Raw genomic sequence first — 20750 nt, forward strand, 5'->3', positions numbered from 1 at the left:
GGTTAAGAATTGATTAATGTATACACCACCTATTGAATAACTTGTCGATCAGAGAGTTTCTTCTCAGTAAACTTGGAACTTGACAAAATGGTCAAGAAATGTAGAGAACAGATTAAAATGCTAATGTAGTAAAATGCAAATGAAAGAAATAATAGTTATGTGTATGTATATTAACCTGTGATTGGATGGTTCCAGGAATAATGTATGTATGCAGAAGTATGTTTTCAGAGAAACTTTGGATTTATGTACACTGCTATTATTCCCTTCTGATCATTATTTTGACCAGTCAACTGGTCTACGTTTTTGTCACTAAAGCTACTTAGATACCTACAGTTCTGTTACTGAGCCACACACCCCCACCCCACCAATACTGTCAAATCATGTGTAAGGCACATTGGCAGGGCAGAACACACTGTCATTTTAATTCATTCATGGCTTGTGGTGGTTTTTAATATAATAGATTGGTAGTTTATAACATTTCTCAATGAATTGACTCATTGAGAGACGGTTTCAAACCTTCATCTCCCATTCCACTATGGCCCAGCTTAAATGCAGGCTCAAGAAAGCCAGATGATTGTGGCACTCTCCTGGGAAGTAAAAGATTTGGGCTTACACCCCTATAAGCTGGGGGAAGAGAAGGAGGGAGGAGATAAACCCAGATTTTCCACTCTCTGGTTAAGTGTTTGAATTACTAGGGCCTGTACTGATATTACCATGAGCCTATGAAAGGCTGATTTAAGCACTCAAGTCTAAGCAGGGGTTTCATGTCGGACTTCCTTTGTGGCTCTCACCCTTTGAAATAGTGAAAATTGTTGAGATTTTGACTTTTTGTCCTGATTCAAGTCTTCCAAAATCTCTCAAGTTTTTACAAGATGGAAAAAAACTGTTTCCTGCCACCTCTAGTTACTATCAGTACTGCCAAGAGTCAGAAACTGGACACAGCAGCTGACAAGCTATTACTTTCTCACAAGTCAGATGTTTCATTCTCTTAGCCATAACACGAGTTTGAAAACAAAGGCATATACCAATGTCTGCAAAGTTCAACTGATGTTTTGATACAAAATTAATACTAATGCAGATATTTAAGTTTGCATTTTCCATAGGACAGAATTTTTCTTATGCAGATGGGGCCATAGTCTGGGATCATAGGTATACATCAGGAATGGGCAATTAGTTGGGCTGGAGGGCCACTTAAGGAGTTTCGGTGAGCTGTTGCAACTGGGAGGGGGGGGAGGAAGTCCTGACCTGGCCCACTGCAGTGTGGGGGGTGTGCTGGCCCAGCATGGCGGGGACACAGGGTGCTGAACAGCAAGGGGGACAGGTAGAAGGCACAATTGATCCTATCCAACCCTGGGCCCATCCACCTCACACATACCACCAGGGACACCAGACAGAGGAGGCAGGTGGGCAGGGTCTCTATGGAGACGAGCCCAGGACCCCTGTTGGCAGGATATGCTTGGCCAGGTGGATGGGATGGGGCTGCAGGTGGGCGGGGAGCTGCATCCGGGAGGACTGGCGGGTGGGGCCTGGCTTGTGAGGCAGAGACAGCTCAGGCACAGGGCAAAGCCATAATCCACTCCCTGCAGGGGCTGAGGGATCTGCCACAGGTCCGCTAAAATTCCTTGGCAGACTGGATCAGGTCTGTGGGCCGTATGTTCACCACCCTTGAAATACATCCTGAAACAAACTGCTGGTCTTCTGTGGATCTGAAGTATAGCCTCTTACCCTTGAAATATCGTAAGTGTGAAGAATTAAATCACAAGGTATGTGTATATAAAAGCTCTACATTCGCTTGTGTTGGATCTGGTGAAATGAATATGATTGCTTATGCTTTCTAGTCCATCTCTGAAAAAGCAGTTTTGTACCAAGATAGTTTGGATTGGCAGATTTTTTATACTGGGCTTTGCAAAAAAAGATCTTGGAAAGGGAGCAAAGTAAATGACAAATATCTAAATGACTGTAGAGCCTGGTTTAGCATTTAGGCACTTGTGTACTCCATTGGGGTCAATGGGATTGCTTGCATGCATAAAGTTATCTGTATGCCTCAGTAATATGCTGGATTGTAGTCTTTATGCATGTTTATATGTGAGTACTGAAAATCATAATTTTACAGGAACTGCTTCTTTGGATAATTACACATTTGGTGGCAGAGGGTGAGGGGGTGAAGAAAAGCTATTTTTCCATCTGCAGTGAATCCTGACAGCTGCTTAAAAAGCAGCATTAATGAAAGAGATTTGTGGTGGGTCTCGAAGTTCAGTTCAAATAAATGCCCAAAGCTTTGTCTCTACATTCCTACTTGATTTATATTAAGTCTTTAGGATTTGCAACACTGGGTGCATATACATGAGATACTGACTGCGCAGTAGTGCATCACAGCACTAACATGCTACTGTGCAGTATCATTAGGCTACTGTGCAGTAGCGTCACTAAAAAGGTGTTTGCCAGTGCTGCTGCACAGTAACTCTGGTTACTGTGCATTTATTTAGTACTTGATTATACAAGTACTAAGTAAATGCGCAGTAAACACTGTACAGTAGTATCTCATGTAGGCGTGCCCACTGAGTAGGAACTTCAGGCAAAATAGGGTGTTTCATTGGAATCAAGGTTCATAATGGTCTTGTTCATGTCAGAAATACTCCATGAACAGCTTTTCTCTTGGAGTTTTCAGAATTTAACTTCGGTTCAAGGCAGAGTCAAGACATACAACAGGGATTAAAAAAGAAAAAAGCTGATCCAGGTGTTTTGCTCTTTGGGCTGAAGGACAGGAAGGATTTCAGATCAGCTTGCATTTGATTTGAACAAGTTGGCTTAGCCTTAACTGTGTGCAGAGCAATGTGGTAGTCTGAAGTCTAGCAGGAGGCAGGGTATATTTGCATTTATATAGACTAACTAAATTAGAGCTGCATAAGCTTTTGTAAACAGAAGCTTACTTCATGAAGTTGCTTATGAAAGCAAGTGTCTGCTTACAAAAACTTATGCAGTTCTAATTTAGTTAGTCTATAAGGTGCAAATCTACCCCGCCTTAATTCTAACTGGACTAGATTTCAAACCTAATATCTGATCCTGGACTTTACAGAACACAAATTGGGAAGGGAGCAAGTTAAATGATGAGGTACTTGGGGAATTAACTAATGGGTAAAAATATTTTGTAATAGAAAACAAAGAGCAGAAGGAAGAAAATATTTTAACATCTGCATCCCAGAAAGCAAGAATGACAATTTCAAAGTTATACATGACATGTACTTCACTTAGGGCACTGTGTGCTAGTTTTATAACACTAACATAAATATGTCTGATTTTTTTTTAAAGCTGGAAAACATTTTTAACCACAAAATAAATTCCATAAAACTTTCTTTTTTTCCAGGTGGATAAATATATAAGATAAATTCTTGCTAGTCTTGTTCATACAGATTGGAGGAATCTCTTGCCATCTATTCAGAGGCCAGGCAGAAAGCTGTTGTCAAAAGTCTTCAACTGTGAGGGAGGGCAGCTGTGCTCTACAGTGGACACAACCATACTGTCATCAGACAAGGCAGCAACTGCCTGCTCCACCTCTCACCAGCTTGAAAATAGAGTGTGCTCCTTTTGTTGTTCTCTTTTCTTTTGGCTTGCTGTCTGCATCTGCCCAAGCAACATGTTTTAGATACCCTATTACTCAGATCAATAGTTCTATATCCTAGAACTCTAGAAGGAGCAAAGGTGTGATTACTACAAGAGTGCATCAAAATAGCATAAAATGCAGGGGCCAAACTCTATCCTTAGATAACTGCAGCATCCCATAGATTCCACCAATGCCTTCCATGTAGCCAATATGCAGATGAAGGCAAAAATGAAACACAGCCAGTACACTATCTAGCAATATTTGATGTACTGGAGGAATCTTGGAACGTTTATAAAAAGGTCTCCACGTCTTATTTTTAAGTTGGGGTTCCTGTATTCTGTATGTTGCGAGGACTGCTAGCCTATGTATAACCAAAGCTGTCGCTACAGACTGCTCGTCTATAGTTTAAAGGTATGTAGTATCTATACGCTATTAATTGCATATGCTTTTAATCTAATTTGTAAATGTTTTATTTCATTCTCTCCAATGCACATGTACATGCATGCACTCGGCTTATTTCATTTCTTTGGCATTTGCTACTTAATAATCAGAAAATAGTCATTGCAGGTAATTATTTCTAGATATGAAAAGATTCAGGAAAAAAAGTTAGACTATCTTGGGATAGAAATCTTAATACATTGTAACACTAAAAGTAATCCTCAAAACAGGTTTGGGCACAACAATCACAGAAATTTTTTTGACTTTGGTATGAGATTTCACATAGTAACTAGAAAAGTTCACAGAGACCTGTTCAAAATTAGTATAAACATAGGTAGCAAGGTGGAAATTAATAATCAAGTTTTGCAACTTTCTTTTTTTGTTAACAGTATAACATTAAAGGGATCAAATTAACTTTTCAATAGCTCCATTCAGACTTAGAACAGGAACTGCTTGCACACTTGTTAGAATGTGTAGAATTTAATGGAAGCACAAATACTGTCATTACAGCTTTGATGTAATTATGGTTGCTTGCTGTCTTTAGTTCCTCGTTCTGTTTGCTATGCTGTCCATCAGCGATTTGTGACTTTTGTTCCAGATTTCTTAACATTTCCTGGGCCCTGACTTTTGAACAGAGTGCTTTAAATTAAAAACTTACATGTGTTGGCACCCCATCTGAAAAATTGGCCTCTACATGGAAAATGAAAGTAAAACATTTAATTCTGCAGGTCTCTCCTGAAAGCTTGGCAGTCAGGAAGCAATAAGAAATAGAAAGAATGGCACTTCTGAAGTAATCTTTGAGATACAGCACAACCTAGTGGCTACTGAACATAACAGAATTTTTCTGCTGTATTTTTTATTGTTCTATGTGGTAGGTATTAAAACATTAACTCATCATCACAAAACACAACTGAAAATCTAGTACAAAAGAGGCCTGCCCTGATGTTCAGCTGCGCAGAAAGGAACCTTGAACACCTAATGTACTTTGAGACAGTATTCTTGATCATCCCTTAAGTAATGAAAAACTGTACAACAGCTTTTAATTTAGGGTTAGCTAAAGGTGAACTATGTCCCCGGTAAACAAAATCCTATAATCCTTGCTCCAGCAAAGTTCTATCAGAGTTGATGGAGCTTAGGAGTTTCCAAGTAAAATTGAAAGATTTAAATCAAAATTATTGTAAAAAATAAAGGCAGCAAGATATTTTTTTTAGAATAGTGGGGGCCTACCTTTTTGGCAGGTATGCTGGTGTGCTACAAATTAGCCTTGCACCCTCCCCAAGTACAACTCCAATCCCTGTCCTTTACCTGACCTGCTGCTCAGCTTTCTGCTTTCTGCCTTGTGCTCCCTGTCTAAGCTGATGTTCTGCTCTCTGCCCTATCTGCCACTGTGCTACCTGCCCCTCCCTGATCTGCCACATGCCACTTGTGGTACCCATGCCACAGTTTGGCCACCTCTGCTGTAGTCATAATTGCAACAGTTGAGAGAAGTATGTGGAAAAAAACAAACCCCTGGATTTGGCCTACATTACAGTCACCAGCTGCCCAAGTATCTACCATGATTTTTGGGTGCATTTCATAGCCGGTGCTGAGCTCCCTGCTGCTGTGACTGGACTTCTACCAATTACTAAGTTAACTAGTTTAAAGTAGCTCTGTTATGTCTACATTATATTACAGACAAAGAGGCGGCTGTAAGATACTCCCTGTTCCTGCAAGAGCGAGTTGGAAGGAGAAAACAATAGCATGCTGCTGCCCAAACCTTAACTTCATCGTGGCTCCATACCAAGGACTGAAAGGTCCTGGCAGTAACTACCAGGAAGAAGGTGCAGGGAATAATAGTCAAAGCACCAGCAACCTACTGGAATCATAGCTGGAGGAACAGAGGAACTGAAATTGCTGGTGCCTATAGGATAAGCTACTTTTACCTTGTCTCATTCTACAGGGACTCTAGGTCAGAGACTGGAGGTCTGCCTGCCAATGCAGCTGGTTACTGCTCTTGCAGATAATGGTCTCCTTCCTCCATCAGAGCAACAGAGGAGAACTTGGGCTGCCAAAGTTATTCCCTGATGAATCAGAAAGGAAGAAGGTCATAGCTTCATACTGCATTCACTGAATCAAGGCTTCCCCCCTCCTGCCTCTTCTATTGCTCTCTGGCTAGACAGAAAAAGATTTCTGGCCAACCACTTGCATCAAAACAAAAAGTGTGAAGATGACATTACGTCTCTTCACCACACACACACACACACACTCTCTCTCTCTCTCTGCTTGGAACTACAGTACTTGGAAGCAGGCTGCAACAGATGTCACCTTTGTGCCACCATATATGGGTGCCTCCCTCTGGAAGGGCATTTCCAGGGTGCACAGAATCAGGCTCCTGAAACCCCTGGAGTGTCTGCCCGGGTTTCCCCATTTACAGAAGTGAGTCCAGGGAATCCAACTTGAGACATGCCATTGCAAGCTGAGAAACCTGAGGTCCTCTCATTTGCAGAGATGCACTCCTAATGTTGTCTTGCAGGATCAGGCCACTGGTACTCCTGGGAGCGGCAGGGGCCTGACCCTCCAGGATCATGTGAATGACATCTGTCTCACTCAATAAAGTGGATCAGCTGTGCCGAGACACATCCTGGCACAGTTCTGCTTCACTTTGTGACATCTGTTTATAGACTCTGAAAAATCTGTGGCCCACCAAAACATTCAAGGCAGATCAGCTGATACTCAGGAAGATTGTTCGGATAACCTTTGCCACCATAACCCACACAGGAGTTGGGACCATAAGCAAGCCTACAGAAACCCCTTGTGGGTCTCGTACTCATGTTCCTGGATTGATATAATGCAGCTCTACTAAAGCATGTTAGCTGTGAGCACAACTTCCCACTGGATGCTAACTCCAACAATTGATGCCATATAACTAAAGAACCCATAACTCATGGCTTGGCAAGTTCACTATTGTGTGTGATGGAGCAGACAAGAGCACCTGATGAGGATTAATTATTAGAAATAGGGTGAGGGAATCAAGAGAACAAAAACACTATCTCAGTTGATTTAACAGAAAAACTAATAGGGAAGATGGAAAACAAGGATTCTGGAGCCATAAAGTATTTTGTTTCATACCAAGTGCTGTCAAAAATTGCCGTCATAGCTTATCACAACCTGAAACACTCATTCTTGATAACACAGGAGGTACCACAGAAATGCATTTGTTACTATAAAACCATTTAGGATTCATTCTGTGCATTAATCAGCGTACTTAATATTCACAGAGATTTTGCCCAAACTAACTGAACATTTGATTACAGGAATGATACGAACAGATGAAACTATCCATGTTCCATATAGCACTGCATACAATTTATCTTGTACTCCTATCCAAGAAAAATGAATGGTGCTATTATTTCACTGGTCGAATCCTACTGACTTGCTTGTTCTGTCCAGTTCCTTGCTTCTGTAATCCTGAAGTGATCTGAAATAATCTTGACATTCATAAATACCTTAAACCTCTCATTTATGTAGCATGGTTAAATTCAAACACAAGAGCAAGTTTTCCTCAAAATAATTAGGGAATCCTCTTAGCAGAATTGTATATTCTCCCTAAAAAGAAAAAGAAAACAAAAAGATAACACATAGTATTGGTGTTTATTTTTGGTCCAAGTGGCCAGTTGTGACTTAGGGACTTCGAGTTGCTTCCAGTTGATTATATCTATCAGCCATCTTTGCAAGTTCTGGTTCCCAATGTTCCAAATTCTTCCTAACTTTCCCAGCCCTATCAGCCCTGCCCTCTCCAGCTTAGCCTCTGCTCTCCCTGAAGCTCTTATGAGTTCTTTATGCTCCTTTCCCAGGCTTGGTGGAGGTAGGGTTCCTTCCTCTTCCAGCCAGATAGTGCAGTGAAGGGAGAGGAGCACAAAATAGCTTTGCCATTGCTAGGAAGGGAAAGGAGCAGGACCACTTGGCACTGCTGGGCTCTTTCTGTTCCCTTCCCTCCTCCTGAAATGGTGTTGGTTCCTTAGCAGAGGGGAAGAGAACTCTGTCAGCTTCCTGTAGCAATCCTAATTATCTGCTCTTCCTCTGGATGTGGATGTCACAGGACGGGGTCCCTAAGGATGGCCGTGTTACACCTAAAGACCCTTGACCATGCCAATTTGGCCCAATGGGCACCCTCTATTCTCACCCGCCACGTCTTGATGTATTTTTGTAATCTTGGGAGGCTGCCTTCACGTCCTGTTGGACAGAGTCTTGATGGATTTCTCTGAACCCCATGGGTCCCATTTCAAAATGGGTGTTTCAGGGCACCCTAGCCTTATGGGCTATATGCGTGACTCCAACCACCCCTTTACCACACCCCAAGCCTCGCAGATGGTACCAACATTGTCCGGTTTAGGTCTTGTTGTAAAGTGACCCCCTTGTCCTCCCTGGGCTCTCCGCAGCCCTGCAAAGTGCCGCGCCCTCTCTGGCACCAGGGTGTGCCCCTCAAATGCCATGCCCTCTCTGGTGCCAGAGTCCCCATGCTGCAGTGAGCCCCCAATGAGGCCTCCTTCTTCCCCAGTTAGCCTCACCCAAACCACTGGTGTTATGGAACAAGAAACAAAACACAAGCCCCTGAGCTATAACATAATACAAAAAGACAAGGGTGTGCTCTGCCCCTTTAAAAGCATCAAACTGCATCCCTGGCACTAAGTCGCTAGTGAGCAAGGGTGCCTGCAGAGCTTATGGAGCCCCATTAGCCCTGGGTGCAGCATATTAGGTAGTCACTACATCACTGGGCACCTCCTCCCTGGGGGCTCCTTCCCCTCTGGCTGCCAGCAGGGAACTGACCTCCTAGCCTCTGGCCTGGGGTTTATATACGAGCCAGGCCTGCCCCTTCTGGTCAGCAGGTGTGGGCCCACTAGCTCATTCTGGCTGCCCTGGTAACCAGCAGCTGGGGCTCCCAACTCACTGCTAGCAGCTCCAGCCCTTAAAAAGGAGCAACAGTGGGCAAGTGGGGAAAGCACCCAAATCATAGCTGGAAGTTCCCTAAGGGTATACTAAAAATGTGCAACCCTCAGTGAAATGTTATTTCTTGTATCCAAAACCCAACACACCTTAAGGTTTTAAAGCACTGAAGTCAAGGAAAGGAAACAAACAAAAGTTTTCAGTGTAAAAATAGACATCTTGAAAAAGGGGTAATAGCTTTGTGGAAAGGAAACCTGAAAGGAAGGAGAAGATGAAAAAATGGGAGCAGAGAAGACCTGAGGTGAGAAGGATAGGAGAATTTATTTTTGGAGACCTGGAAAAAAATATGGAAAATGTTATTTCTGGGAGGATTGAGAGAGGAAGGACAGTGTACAGGAAGGGAATATGTAGAATAGTATGTAGAATAGTACCCATTGCCAGTAGGATATACTTCACCTTTAATTAACTAAAATAAATTTTACGGAAAGCTTTGTATAGAGGAATAACTTGAGTTTATCTGTCACTCAAGTGTAGTCATTTCTGGGAGTAGAAAACTTCCTTACTGATTTTTATTCTTGTTGTTCTGTCCAATTTTGGTGATTTTTTTAAAACACATGTAAGTAAACTATTTACTATTTTTAACACTTTATATAAATTTTAGGAAATTCCTACCTTCTCCAATTCCATGGTTAAACCTCGAATGTTAAATGTTGTATTGATCGTTTCTGTAAAATAGTAACAGTTGTAACAGAAGTGGGTATTTATTCTTGGCTCTTAATTACAACAGAGTAAATTTAACCAATTGTGGCTCAAACTTTCTAACAACTTCAGACAGAATTGGATTGAGACCTTACTGTCCTGTCCTGAAATAATTTCTTTTATTTTCTTTCAAGTATATTAACTTTAAATAGTGAATGCTTCTGAGCAGTTCTTCTGGCCTGTGTTTAGTGGACTGAAGATAATTAATGTATACCTCTCACATTTAAGTGACAATTCGTAAAGCAATCCCTGCTAGTTAAATAATTTGTCTCTTAGAACAGTGGAGGCCAACCTTTTTGTCAGGCATGTCGCAAATTAGCCTTGCACCCTTTCTGAGTAAAACCCCGATCCCCTTCCACTGCCTCATCTGTTGCTCTGCTTTTTGCTATATATTTCCTAAGTAACCTGCTGCTCTGCTTTCTGCTTCCTTCCCTGTGGTCCCTTGGCCCATCTGCTGTTCTGCTTTCTGTTTCCTGCCCTATCTGCCACTATCCTGATCTGCTGCATTCTACATACAGAGGCTGCCCATGCCGGTTGTGCCACATGTGCCAGAAGTTGGCTACCCCTGTTTTTGAACCTCAGTTTCAACTTCCTTTTAGTCTTCCAGGCCAGGGATAGACATACAAAAACTCGAGCCTGAATTGATTCAATATTTGCAGGTTAGTCTAACCTGCAGAGATTGATTCGATCTGCAAGTGGATAGACATTCACTTTTGATTCAGGAAATGCAAACACATGCCTGCAGTGGCTCAGGCTAGAAGCTGGGATGCACTGAAGTGAGCCATCCCTTCCCTTCTACAGTGCTGAGCTAAGGGAGGGCTTGGCAGGACACTATGATTAGGGAACAGTTTAAACCCCCACTTTGGCCTTCACAGTCCCCAGCCAGGGTGTGCCCGGAAGGGGAAGGGGGAAGCAGCTCTCACCAGGTTCCCCACCCCCTGCTCACTGCTCAAGGGGAGGAAGTGTTGCCAGACCCAGGCCCCCAGCTAGCACTCTGAGGCAAAGGGCGAGGGAAGGAGGACTGCTTGTGTGGAGTGTATGCATTTGTTGATGATACTGAGCTTTTCAATCTCCCTCTCCCTGCTTCTTTGTCCTGTCTGCAGCAAACTGACAGGCACTGCATTCATAGCAAACCTATCAGCCCATCAAGAAAACAAAGCCGCTCTCTCATTAGTTCAAGCTCTTTGTAACAGGAGGGACGGCAGGGTCGACGTGCTAGCCCTCGCCGCCTCCTCTACTGTGCCAAGCTTCAGATTTGCACCCTCCTATTCTCGCCCGCCACGACTTTGATGATATGTTTCTTTTGTAGGGAGGCTACCTCTCCTCCACTTGGCCACAGTTCTCCTGCTCCGGGTGTCCGGCGTGGCGGGCCTTCTCTATACGCCACCCTTCTCACCGGGGCTCTTCCCTCTGCAAGGCTGCCCTTCTCACCGGGGCTCTTCCCTGCAGTGCTGCCCTTCTCACCGGGGCTCTTCCCTGCAGTGCTGCCCTTCTCACCGGGGCTCTTCCCTGCAGTGCTGCCCTTCTCACCGGGGCTCTTCCCTGCAGTGCTGCCCTTCTCACCGGGGCTCTTCCCTGCAGTGCTGCCCTTCTCACCGGGGCTCTTCTGTGGAGCTGGGGTCTGTACCACCGAACTCCGTGCCCTCACTGGGGCTGGGGTCCTCACTCTATCGTGAGTCCCCTATGAGGCCTCCTCCATCCCCTTATAGCCTCACCCAAACCACCAGTGTTAAACAAACTGCTAACATAAACAACAACATAAACACAAGCCCCTGGGCTACAACGCAAACATAAGCCTCCAGCTATAACTAGGCTCAGGCCTACCGGGTTTTCTCTCCTACCACGGTGACCAATGCTGCTCTGGCATTCAGGTTCTCTCTCTTCTGGCCAGGAGTCTCCTCATCCTTCCCTGTTGGTAGGGAACTCCTACTGTCTTCGATGCCCATCAGCAACTGCCTCTGATCTCGGCTCCCCTCCCCCTCATACGAGCCAGGTCTTGCCTCTTATAGCCAGCTGACCGCTGGCAGGTGTGGGTTATTTGCTGGCTCCCGTTGCCTTGGGAACCAGCACCTGAGGAGTCTTCTGCGCTCTCAGTAGCAGGCACCTTAGTGTCCTGCTACACTCTTCTTAAACAGCTTTTTGCAAAGCATTTTTAAGGAAGAACGGAGGAACATTACCAGCTGACCTGTTGATTAGCTCCAAAAAGCCCTACGCAGACACTGTTCTATCTGTCTTTGTTTCAGTGAAATTGGAGGCACACACACATAGACACCTCTCAGCATTACCTAGCATGGGGGTGGTGTGACCATGACCAGATGCCGGCTGGGGCCCATACTGTGGGAGAGGGAGGATCCCTGCTTGAGCAGCAAGTGGCAAGAGAAGGGTGGGGCAGGGGAGAGCCAGGCAGGCACTGCTGTCTCCCAGCTACAGTCTATACCTCCTTCTCAGCCCACTGGAGCTCCAGCTAGGGAGGAGGGGGTGGGGCCAGCCCTGCTCTCTGGAGCAGACAGCTCAGCCCATGGCAGAAAAGCATACTGGGATGCTAGGGGACTCTGATTTAACTTAAACCAGGAAGGGGTCGGGGACACAAGTTCCATAAACTGGTTTGACTCAAATCAGTTAAATCTGATACTACATTCAACCAGGTTTATCTTAAACCAGTTTTAGCCTTTTTGAAATTGGTTTATGTGCACTGAACTTATGTTCTGTTACAGGTTTAAACCAGTTTCTGATCACTTAAACTGGTTTGTGTGTAACTTCTGTCCCTAGCCTCAGTAATACCACATTTAACCTTGTTTATTTCCTTCTCCCACATTGTTCCTCAACGTTCCTTTATACCTTGAATTGGCAACCTATGTCCCACAGGCCAGATCCAGCCCACAGAGCCAGCTGCCAGCTGTGAGTGGGTTCTAGTGGCCACCCAACTGCTTGTGACCTGAGATGGGTCATTCTAGCCCACAGCCAGAAAATACTGCTTCTCACCAATTTATACCATCCCTTTGGAATCTAAAGTGAACCATAAGGTCATTACCTCTCCTCCTCAAGACCCTTTACACTGCAATGCTTTCAAGAAATTGGCCATAACAGCAGCTTGTTTGAGCTTTAGTTCAGTCTAGCTGACATTTATATAAAGACAGGGAAAACGCTGATTGTATATTATAACTCTTATTTCCATCTTATGTTGCTTGTAGTCCTATATCTTAAATTGGCTGGTTCTGGGATCTTACCATGTCCTAGTACATTTTATACCTAATATAATAATTCTAATAATGAATTGCATGTGGTTGGGAAAGGTATCTTTAAGTCCTGTCCTCCTACCTTCCCCCACCTGCAGCATTACACTGCAGAAGAGAGTGCCAAGCTGCTTTTGTGCCTGGTCTATGCACTATTGCTAACATTTTTGAGACGTTTCAGGAGGGTAAGTTGTCCCAGCCAACAGGAACTTGGGAGCTATTAGGGTCCCTTAGTTTAGGATTAACATGTCACTTTACAAATGTTAATAACAGTTGTCATATTTCTTTTGTGAGGTAAGTAAATGTATTTATCCCCATTCTATTGATGTAGAAATTGCAGCATAAGGTTAAAGGGTTAAGTTTAAAACTTTTAAACTGGAACATTCTTTGGTATATACACAGAATGGAGGTGATATTTAGAGTTGCTGAGCACCTGCATCAGAGGTGCAGGCTCTTAGCAGCATTAGATTTTTGTTCCCTAAATGGAGGTACTCAAGTTTGAAAACTTTGGCCTTTCTGTGATTTGATCTAAATCAAAGAAAGAATCTGTGGTAGAGTTTGGATTAGTTGCTTATTCTCAGTCCCTGGCTTAGTCTCTGAAGAATGCTGCCTCGCATGCTTTTTGGGACCAGAGGTGACTATGGCTATTCAGCAGAGGATGGCGTAGCTGCCAAGAACCAGCTGACATGAAATCTGTCATAACTCTAATGCTGGAAATAGAAGTCTGAGCAGAAGTTTACACTTCTAGATTCCCCAGCAAAAGCTAGTTCTGATTAGCATTGTCTTGGATCATGATCTAGAACACTTCATAGACAAATATCCTTGTGCAAATAGTTACTTTTTTTAGAGTAATACCTACACTACTACTTAAGATGATTCCTGGAACTACTTTTTAGCCCAAATCCATAAATTATTTACATCACAAACTCCTTGGCAGCAGTTCTCTACCTGCTTTTCCCTCTTTTGTCCCTTACGTGCAGCAGAGCATAGCACAGAAAGTATACTACCAGTCCTTCTGTACCCCACTTTCTGTCTTAGCTACCTATAATTAGAAAGAACCAAGAATAGACAAATAGAGGGTCTCAATCTGAACTACCAATTGTTTTTCTTCTACAATTCAGTCTATCTACCATGTGTTCCTTATGGGCTCTCCACCTACTTCTGCATAAGATAATGTAGATAGAGAGGGGCACTTAATGTGGCTGGGAGCAGTTGCCCAAAATCAAGGTGTAAATATGCCCTGAGAAACCTGATAATAAGACCAGTGTTTAAGATGTATCGTAGCTAACTTCATTTGTCCCCAGTAAACAGACTACATGGCAAAGGAGAACTACCATATATTTCTGTTTACCTCCTTTCAAAGTGCCACAAAATGAATAGTCATCATCAATTCCAGTGCAAATAATTTGTTTCCACTCTAATGCCTTTGCATCATGATACCATAAGCTCAGATTTATCTTTAAAAAGATGATGTCACTCCCTAATTAAAAAAAAAACAGAAAAAGGATAAATTGGTAAAAAATTACACAAACACAATTTTCATGAAAACATTTTTTCATCAGTATTTCCTTGGCAAATGTATTAGTTTGCTTTTGCAACCTCCTCCCTCTAACCAAAAGCACAAATGTTTTCAGCAAAAATTGATACTTTCACTTAAATCAGTTGTAAAGGCTTTTCCCATCCCAAAATGTGTAAAAAGTTTGTACTGCAATCAAGAGTGAGATAGATGCAAGATATGTCTACACATGCTGAAATCACATCTCTTGAGTGTAATACATATGTGAAACTAATTGGCGGGGGTACTGCTAAGAGAATAAATCTGTCCAGGATCCTAGGCAAGTACTAGACAGTTGAAACCTATGCTGTTGCTATCAATGATTCAGCTAATTCTGATATGACTGTGTGAGCCACAGTCATACTTCTGGTTTGTAGTTTAGACCCGAGCTGTCCTACTGGAGTCAGTTAACAGCATTTTCCGAAAAGAAGCCTGGGTTTGACTACAGTCAGATATTGTAATGTAAACCCCATCTACTCCAGTGTTTTAAAATCTGAGAATTAAATGTGATTGCTAACATTCTTTTAACCATAATCTATATTTCTAATCTAGGTAGAGCCATAGGGAATATTGCAAAAATCTCAGAAAGCTAGGAATGGAAAGTCTCCATCATAATCACTTTTAAGTGTCTGCCACAGCATAGTTTTTTCCCTACAGGTAGGCACTCCATCTTCTTTTGTTATGGAAAGTAATGCTAGAGACTAAACTTTGTTGCATATCTGTGACATATTTCTTCATATTATGGAGGCTCTAGTTAAACGCCGCAATTAATGTTAACATGAGTTTGCCATTTACTGCCAGCATATACTTTGAGGTCGATTTTTCTAAATTGTGCATGTGCAACTGGAATGCCCAACTTGTATACAAAAGCTGAGAATGGCAATTACCCAAGTGAATGGCCAGTTTGTCAAACAGTTAATTTAAACATACAGTTGCAGAATCACAGTGCACAATCATGGTAACAGCATGCACAAGCAAGCCACATTATTGTGATGCATACTGGCATCACAATTTTGATTTGCAAAATCACATTCTTTATGTATCGTCATGATTTATCTTTTCATTATAATCATGAGAAAATTTTCTCCAAAATAGGTTTCCCATATAGGAAATGGGCTAGAGGTGGAAACAACCTTTTAGAGTTCATCTTCCTTCAAATACAGAATATGATCTACCAGATTTGGTAGGAAAAAGATAAACATAACAATGACTCACTTGGAATCCAATAGATAGAACCTTCCCAATGTGGTTTCCCAATGAGGGAGCAAGGGGTTATGTTAAAGAAGAAATTGTGTTTCATAGAATCTAAAGGACAAAATGTATTTCATAAAGTCAGAACAAACAGATCTCTCCAATAAAATGACAAAAGTACACATAGAAAATGATACTACTAAATACTTACTTAAGATGTAAAAATCAAGATCATTCCAATTTGAAATTAATATTTAATAAGAGATTCCACTGGGTTGCGAATATTGCCCTCACAACCCCCAGCTCTCTCTCCCTCTCCAAAACTCACTCAATCTTTCTCTCACACTAGCAGTTACAACTTTAAATGTGCTTGTTATTAATATAGCATCCTAGGTATTATGAATGAAATCCTGGTAGATTATTGACTTGTTCCTTGAGTAACTTGCATAGTGCTGTACCTTTTAAAGGATTCAATAAAATACAGAATAATACAGCACAAAATACACGATGTCTCTTCAAATTTAGAAAGGCTATTATCTATATTTTTAATAAGAGACCCATCAACGCACCTTTGCCTTTGGAAAATATTTCAGTCTAATACTTTATTTTAAAACCAGAGAATGCAGGTGTTTAGTTTGCTGATATTATCTTTGCAGAACATGCCACTGTGCTCATGCTGAAAAAGTAATCTATTTGATGGGGTTTGTTATTTGGGAGGGTAGGGTGTGTGTGGGGGGCTGGGCGCTGAGGATATGATGAAGGCTTTTAGGCCCCAATTTGCCCCTATGGAGCTCTACAGTCTTCAGTGGGATTGGCTGTCAGTGCAGGGCTCCAGTGTGGTGGATCGCAGTGCAAATTCATGGATCGAATTAGATGGAGTCAGTTAACTAAACAAAGATGTTTGTTGTATAACTTGATTCATCACAACACTAGAGAAGAAAGTTAATCTTGTTGTTTAAGTTCTCCCAAGTCCATAATATGCATACTGGTCTTGCTCAGAAATTAATCTCTTCCCCGCCCCTCAGCTTTTACAAGAAAATCTTCCACAGTATTTCTTGTTATCTTACAGTAAGTGCAGAATCCCAAAAATACATGTTATTCAAACTACCAGGAACAAGCAAGATTATTCTTAAATCTATAATGAATCACTTCTTTATTTTTCTGGATTCATCAAATAAACAAATGAGAGAAAAGACAGATGTTTGCTGAGGGGATAATCATTATTGTGCAAAAGCCATCAAATACAGAATAAGCCATGCTTTACTTACCACAAATGGAGTATGATAGTTCTATATCTGATGATCTACAAATCAATTCTCTTCCTTGAGAGCCACTAAATCCAGGAATAAACAGAATGAAGAAAACAAGCTTAAACATGGTTATGTATCTTCCCAAAAAGAGAGGTGATAAGGCCTGGGTGATATGGGTGAATATTTTGTTTGAATGCTTATTTTCAGAAAGAGGAACAAAGTTAGGCTTAGTCATCGCTGGTCAGATGGCTTCTGGGAATTTGTAGGCTGTATTTCCTCACAGCCTCTGTACACTTAGTTGATATTTTACTGGATTTTTGCCAGCTACTATTGTCATAAAGTTATGGAAAGAAGGGAAATTTCTGTATTTACTGTTATATTTTCCAAGGTGATCCAATGTGTTTGGGTTTACAATGTGTTTTAAGCCACAAATTAATAATGAAAGAGAAAATAAATTACACCAAATAGAGAAGTAAAAAGCCTAAATAGGATCAACACAATTGAATAAAAGCAAGTTTAGATGACTTACCAGAAGAAACATCTTAGTGCACTATTGCCATGGCTGAAGACAGCAATATTGTGTGAAATAAAAAAAATTAAAAGCCTTATGCTCAATCAATTAAAAAAATCACTTTCTTATTGACCAAAGATTGTCACAGAACATCGATCCCATGGAACTTTCTGCCACCCAAATCTGAGCATGCTTCAGTAACATTGTTAAAAAAAAGATCATGTTTCCACCTTTGCCTAGGAAGTCCATAGGACTAGTGTGGTCAAGGCACAGCATCTGCTGTAGCTAGTACCCCACAAGGGTGTAGATAGACTAGAATCATGTCAGCCCAAATGACCTGGTATACATTTCTAGTTGGATAAACAGGGTGAAGAGGTGTGGTCTTTGGCAAATGTCTGAAACAAAAGGTGCAGGACTCCTAGATACTTTAACTACTTTAACACCCCTCCAATAAAATTGTGGAGGAATCTAATTAGATATTTTGATACCACACCCAGCTGAGACAAAGCTTAAAACAAAAAAGCTGATATGATGCAGAACATTACTTATCCTATTATATATAGTCAGTCAGCATTATGGTATCTAACTCATCAAAACTGTTTAATATGACTGTTTCCTTGTCAAGACAACCTTACAAACACTTGAAATTGGTATTATTCAACAGCACCTCCTTCCACATAAGGTTGTTCTTTCATCCTCTGTTTTTTCTCATTCTCTTTTGATTTCATTCCTCTTATTTCTCATTATTGTTATTTATTCATCCGGATTATTGGACTACATCAAGTTTGAATTGTTCCACTTGCAAAAGAGAATGAGGCCCAAGTATCAAATAAATGGGCAATGGAGTGGTCAAGAGGGACATCAGGTTAGATTTAGTCAATAGGAGAAAGTGCATAATTTTGACTGCAGGGGTGTAGGTTGTAGCCATGTTGGTCTAAGGACATAGGCAGACAAGGTTCCTTGGGTGAATTTGATATCTTTTATTAGACCTACCCAAATGGTTGGAGAATAGTTATTAAGCAAGCTTTCGGGTTCAAAAACCCTTTGTCAGGCTAAGGAAGTTTCAGCGGTTGGTGTGTGCTCTTCCTGGATGGAATGAAAAGTAAAGAAGCCAGGGGCTGGGCTGGGGAGTCAGTTGCCAGGCAGATTATAATGTATCAAAAATCCAATGTCTATAATTGTGACTGAGATTTTTACAGAAAAGACCCTTTCCACCAAGAAACAAGGGTTTCCTGAGGAAATAGTCACAAGTAGTTAACTGAAAATATATTTAAACCCAAAACAAAAATATACTCTCACTTTTAAACCTTTTATAGGTTTCTCACTATGTTATGCCTTCTTTCTTTCTAGGATATTGTACGTTCTGTGGAAGAGAAACTACTCATTTCATGTCTTCTATATTGTTAAACACATTGCTGGTGCATACAAATAAAATTTAGAATAGGATGTGGATGAGCCTTAATAAAGCCAATTAGCTAAAGCCTAGATCACCAAGGAGAGGTTACACTCAATCCTTTTCTCTTGCTTTCAAAAGATAGATGGCTACCAAGACACAAAAGACAAGGTTCTTTAACTTTTCTTTGATGCTAAATTACATTCTATTGATCTTTTGCTGAAAGGGAGCCAATAATATGCCTATAATCTCTGTGATGTTTTAAAGTCTATCACAATGATAAATGATAGCATGAGTATTTTCCAAACTGAAATTAGATCCACTAATTAATCACCTAATTTTCAGAGATACTGAACAACTGCAGGGAGGAGCAGATTTTTCAAATGGAGGCCCCCAGGTCTCAGGCCCTCCTGAAGCCAGAGGTCCTGGGAAGGTAAAGACCCCAGCTGCTACTGCCGCTGCATCCTGCACCTGCAGTTTCTGTGCAATTGAAACTTTTCCATTATCTCCACCTCAGTTACTAGAGCACCTTTTTCTCTTGTCATTTAGACTGCTCCTGCAAAGATCACTCTCATCATTGCTTTGAATATGCTACCACTTTCTTTGAATCCTTCCAGTGAATCCCTCCTCTTTACTGCAGACATAAACTACTTGTCTTCACATACAAGGCTCTTTATGACCTACCTTATTTTGTTATCAAAAGGTTAACTTGCATCTTTGATTAGTAAATAAAAATCAGCATCACAATTTCAAATAAGCACATTCTTGCTTTTTCCCCACACTGCCCTCTTGGGGAGAGCTTTTTTATCAGCCTCTGCACTAGCTCCTTCAATTTTTTCCTTAAAATTCCCCTTTGTCATGATGCCTAAAATTAGGCTACTGGTGCACTGATACCATTGCCTATCATGCTTACCAGAGCGGCTTGTTTCAGGGGCCATGGGGACAGGGGTACGGCAGCTCCCACCACTGTGCGCACTCCCAGGCAAGCATGGGGTAGGGGCATGTGCCCCTGAGATCTGTGAGTGGGGCAAAGATGGGCTGCCACTGTGGGCTTGGTCCCAGACAGCAAACTTTGTTGCTGCGGCATGGCCTGTACCTTCCTGTGTATATCTAGCTGTTGTCTCTTATCTTGGTGATTTTTTATTGTCTAGCTGGGAGAGTGATAACATGTTGATTTTGTCTTGTAATTTACATTGCAACCTCTTTTTGTTTTTAGTTAAAGCCCAGTGTGCCTTAGTCCCTTACTTAGGCCCTTAGACCAACCAGGTATGTCGAACTCATCCATTCCCAGGGGCTGGATGAGTGGCAGGGGACTAGTTCTCAGGCCGCACTAGACCCGCCCTGCATTCCAGATCCAGAGCTGCTGCCACAGAGCTGTGCAGCATGGCCCCAGAGTCACTGCCGCCAGGTTGTGCAGTATGACCCTGAGTGGCCATCACATGCAGCACAGAGCCAGAGCAGCATATGCAAAGCAATCACATCTGGGATGAGAGCTGGAACAGGTGCCCATGGGGCCATCCAGTGCACCCTGCATGCTGCCTATGGGTCACTCCAGAACACAAGGCTGTGTGGGCCAGCTCTGGCCTGTGGGCTGTATGTTTGACATGCCTGCCTTAGACATTATGGTAACCCAAATAACAAATAAACAGCAACTAATTACCCTATTTTTTTAAATCTCTACCACCTGATTTTGCTTGAGTTGTTTTTCACAAGAAGCCTTGTGAAATTGCTCCTTCTAAAGCATCAGCTAGAGATATATTAGCAGTTTGGATGTGATTCATTTTTTTTTTCCTCTGTTTGCTAAATGTCATCAAGTCATGGAAAACTGCACTTAATAAACCAACTCATTTTTAACTCTGTGATTAATTCCTCTTTATCTATCAACTTCAGTGATTT

The 20750-nt window shown here is 41.9% G+C and overlaps 1 protein-coding gene across 3 annotated transcripts in view; it reads right to left on the bottom strand.

The window, feature by feature from the left end:
• Window positions 1-3168: 3168 nt before the first annotated feature.
• The window catches only part of TMEM70 (transmembrane protein 70), a 31566-nt gene continuing 13984 nt past the window's right edge, over window positions 3169-20750 (bottom strand). For 2 of the 3 annotated variants that reach the window (XR_009460705.1, XM_019498562.2), the window contains 5 exons: window positions 16969-17033; window positions 15725-15814; window positions 14306-14434; window positions 9635-9687; window positions 3169-7624 (listed from right to left, as the gene is read on the bottom strand). Coding sequence is in view for 2 of the 3 variants with exons in the window: in XM_019498562.2 (XP_019354107.1) it covers window positions 7535-7624; window positions 9635-9687; window positions 14306-14434; window positions 15725-15814; window positions 16969-17033 (427 nt within the window). In the remaining variant the exon portion in view is untranslated. The remainder of the gene's footprint in view (window positions 7625-9634; window positions 9688-14305; window positions 14435-15724; window positions 15815-16968; window positions 17034-20750) is intronic. The other variant, XM_059723967.1, reaches the window with a different exon arrangement.

The sequence above is a fragment of the Alligator mississippiensis genome, chromosome 3, assembly GCF_030867095.1.
Source record: "Alligator mississippiensis isolate rAllMis1 chromosome 3, rAllMis1, whole genome shotgun sequence".
In the NCBI taxonomy this organism is placed as follows: Eukaryota; Metazoa; Chordata; order Crocodylia; family Alligatoridae; genus Alligator; species Alligator mississippiensis.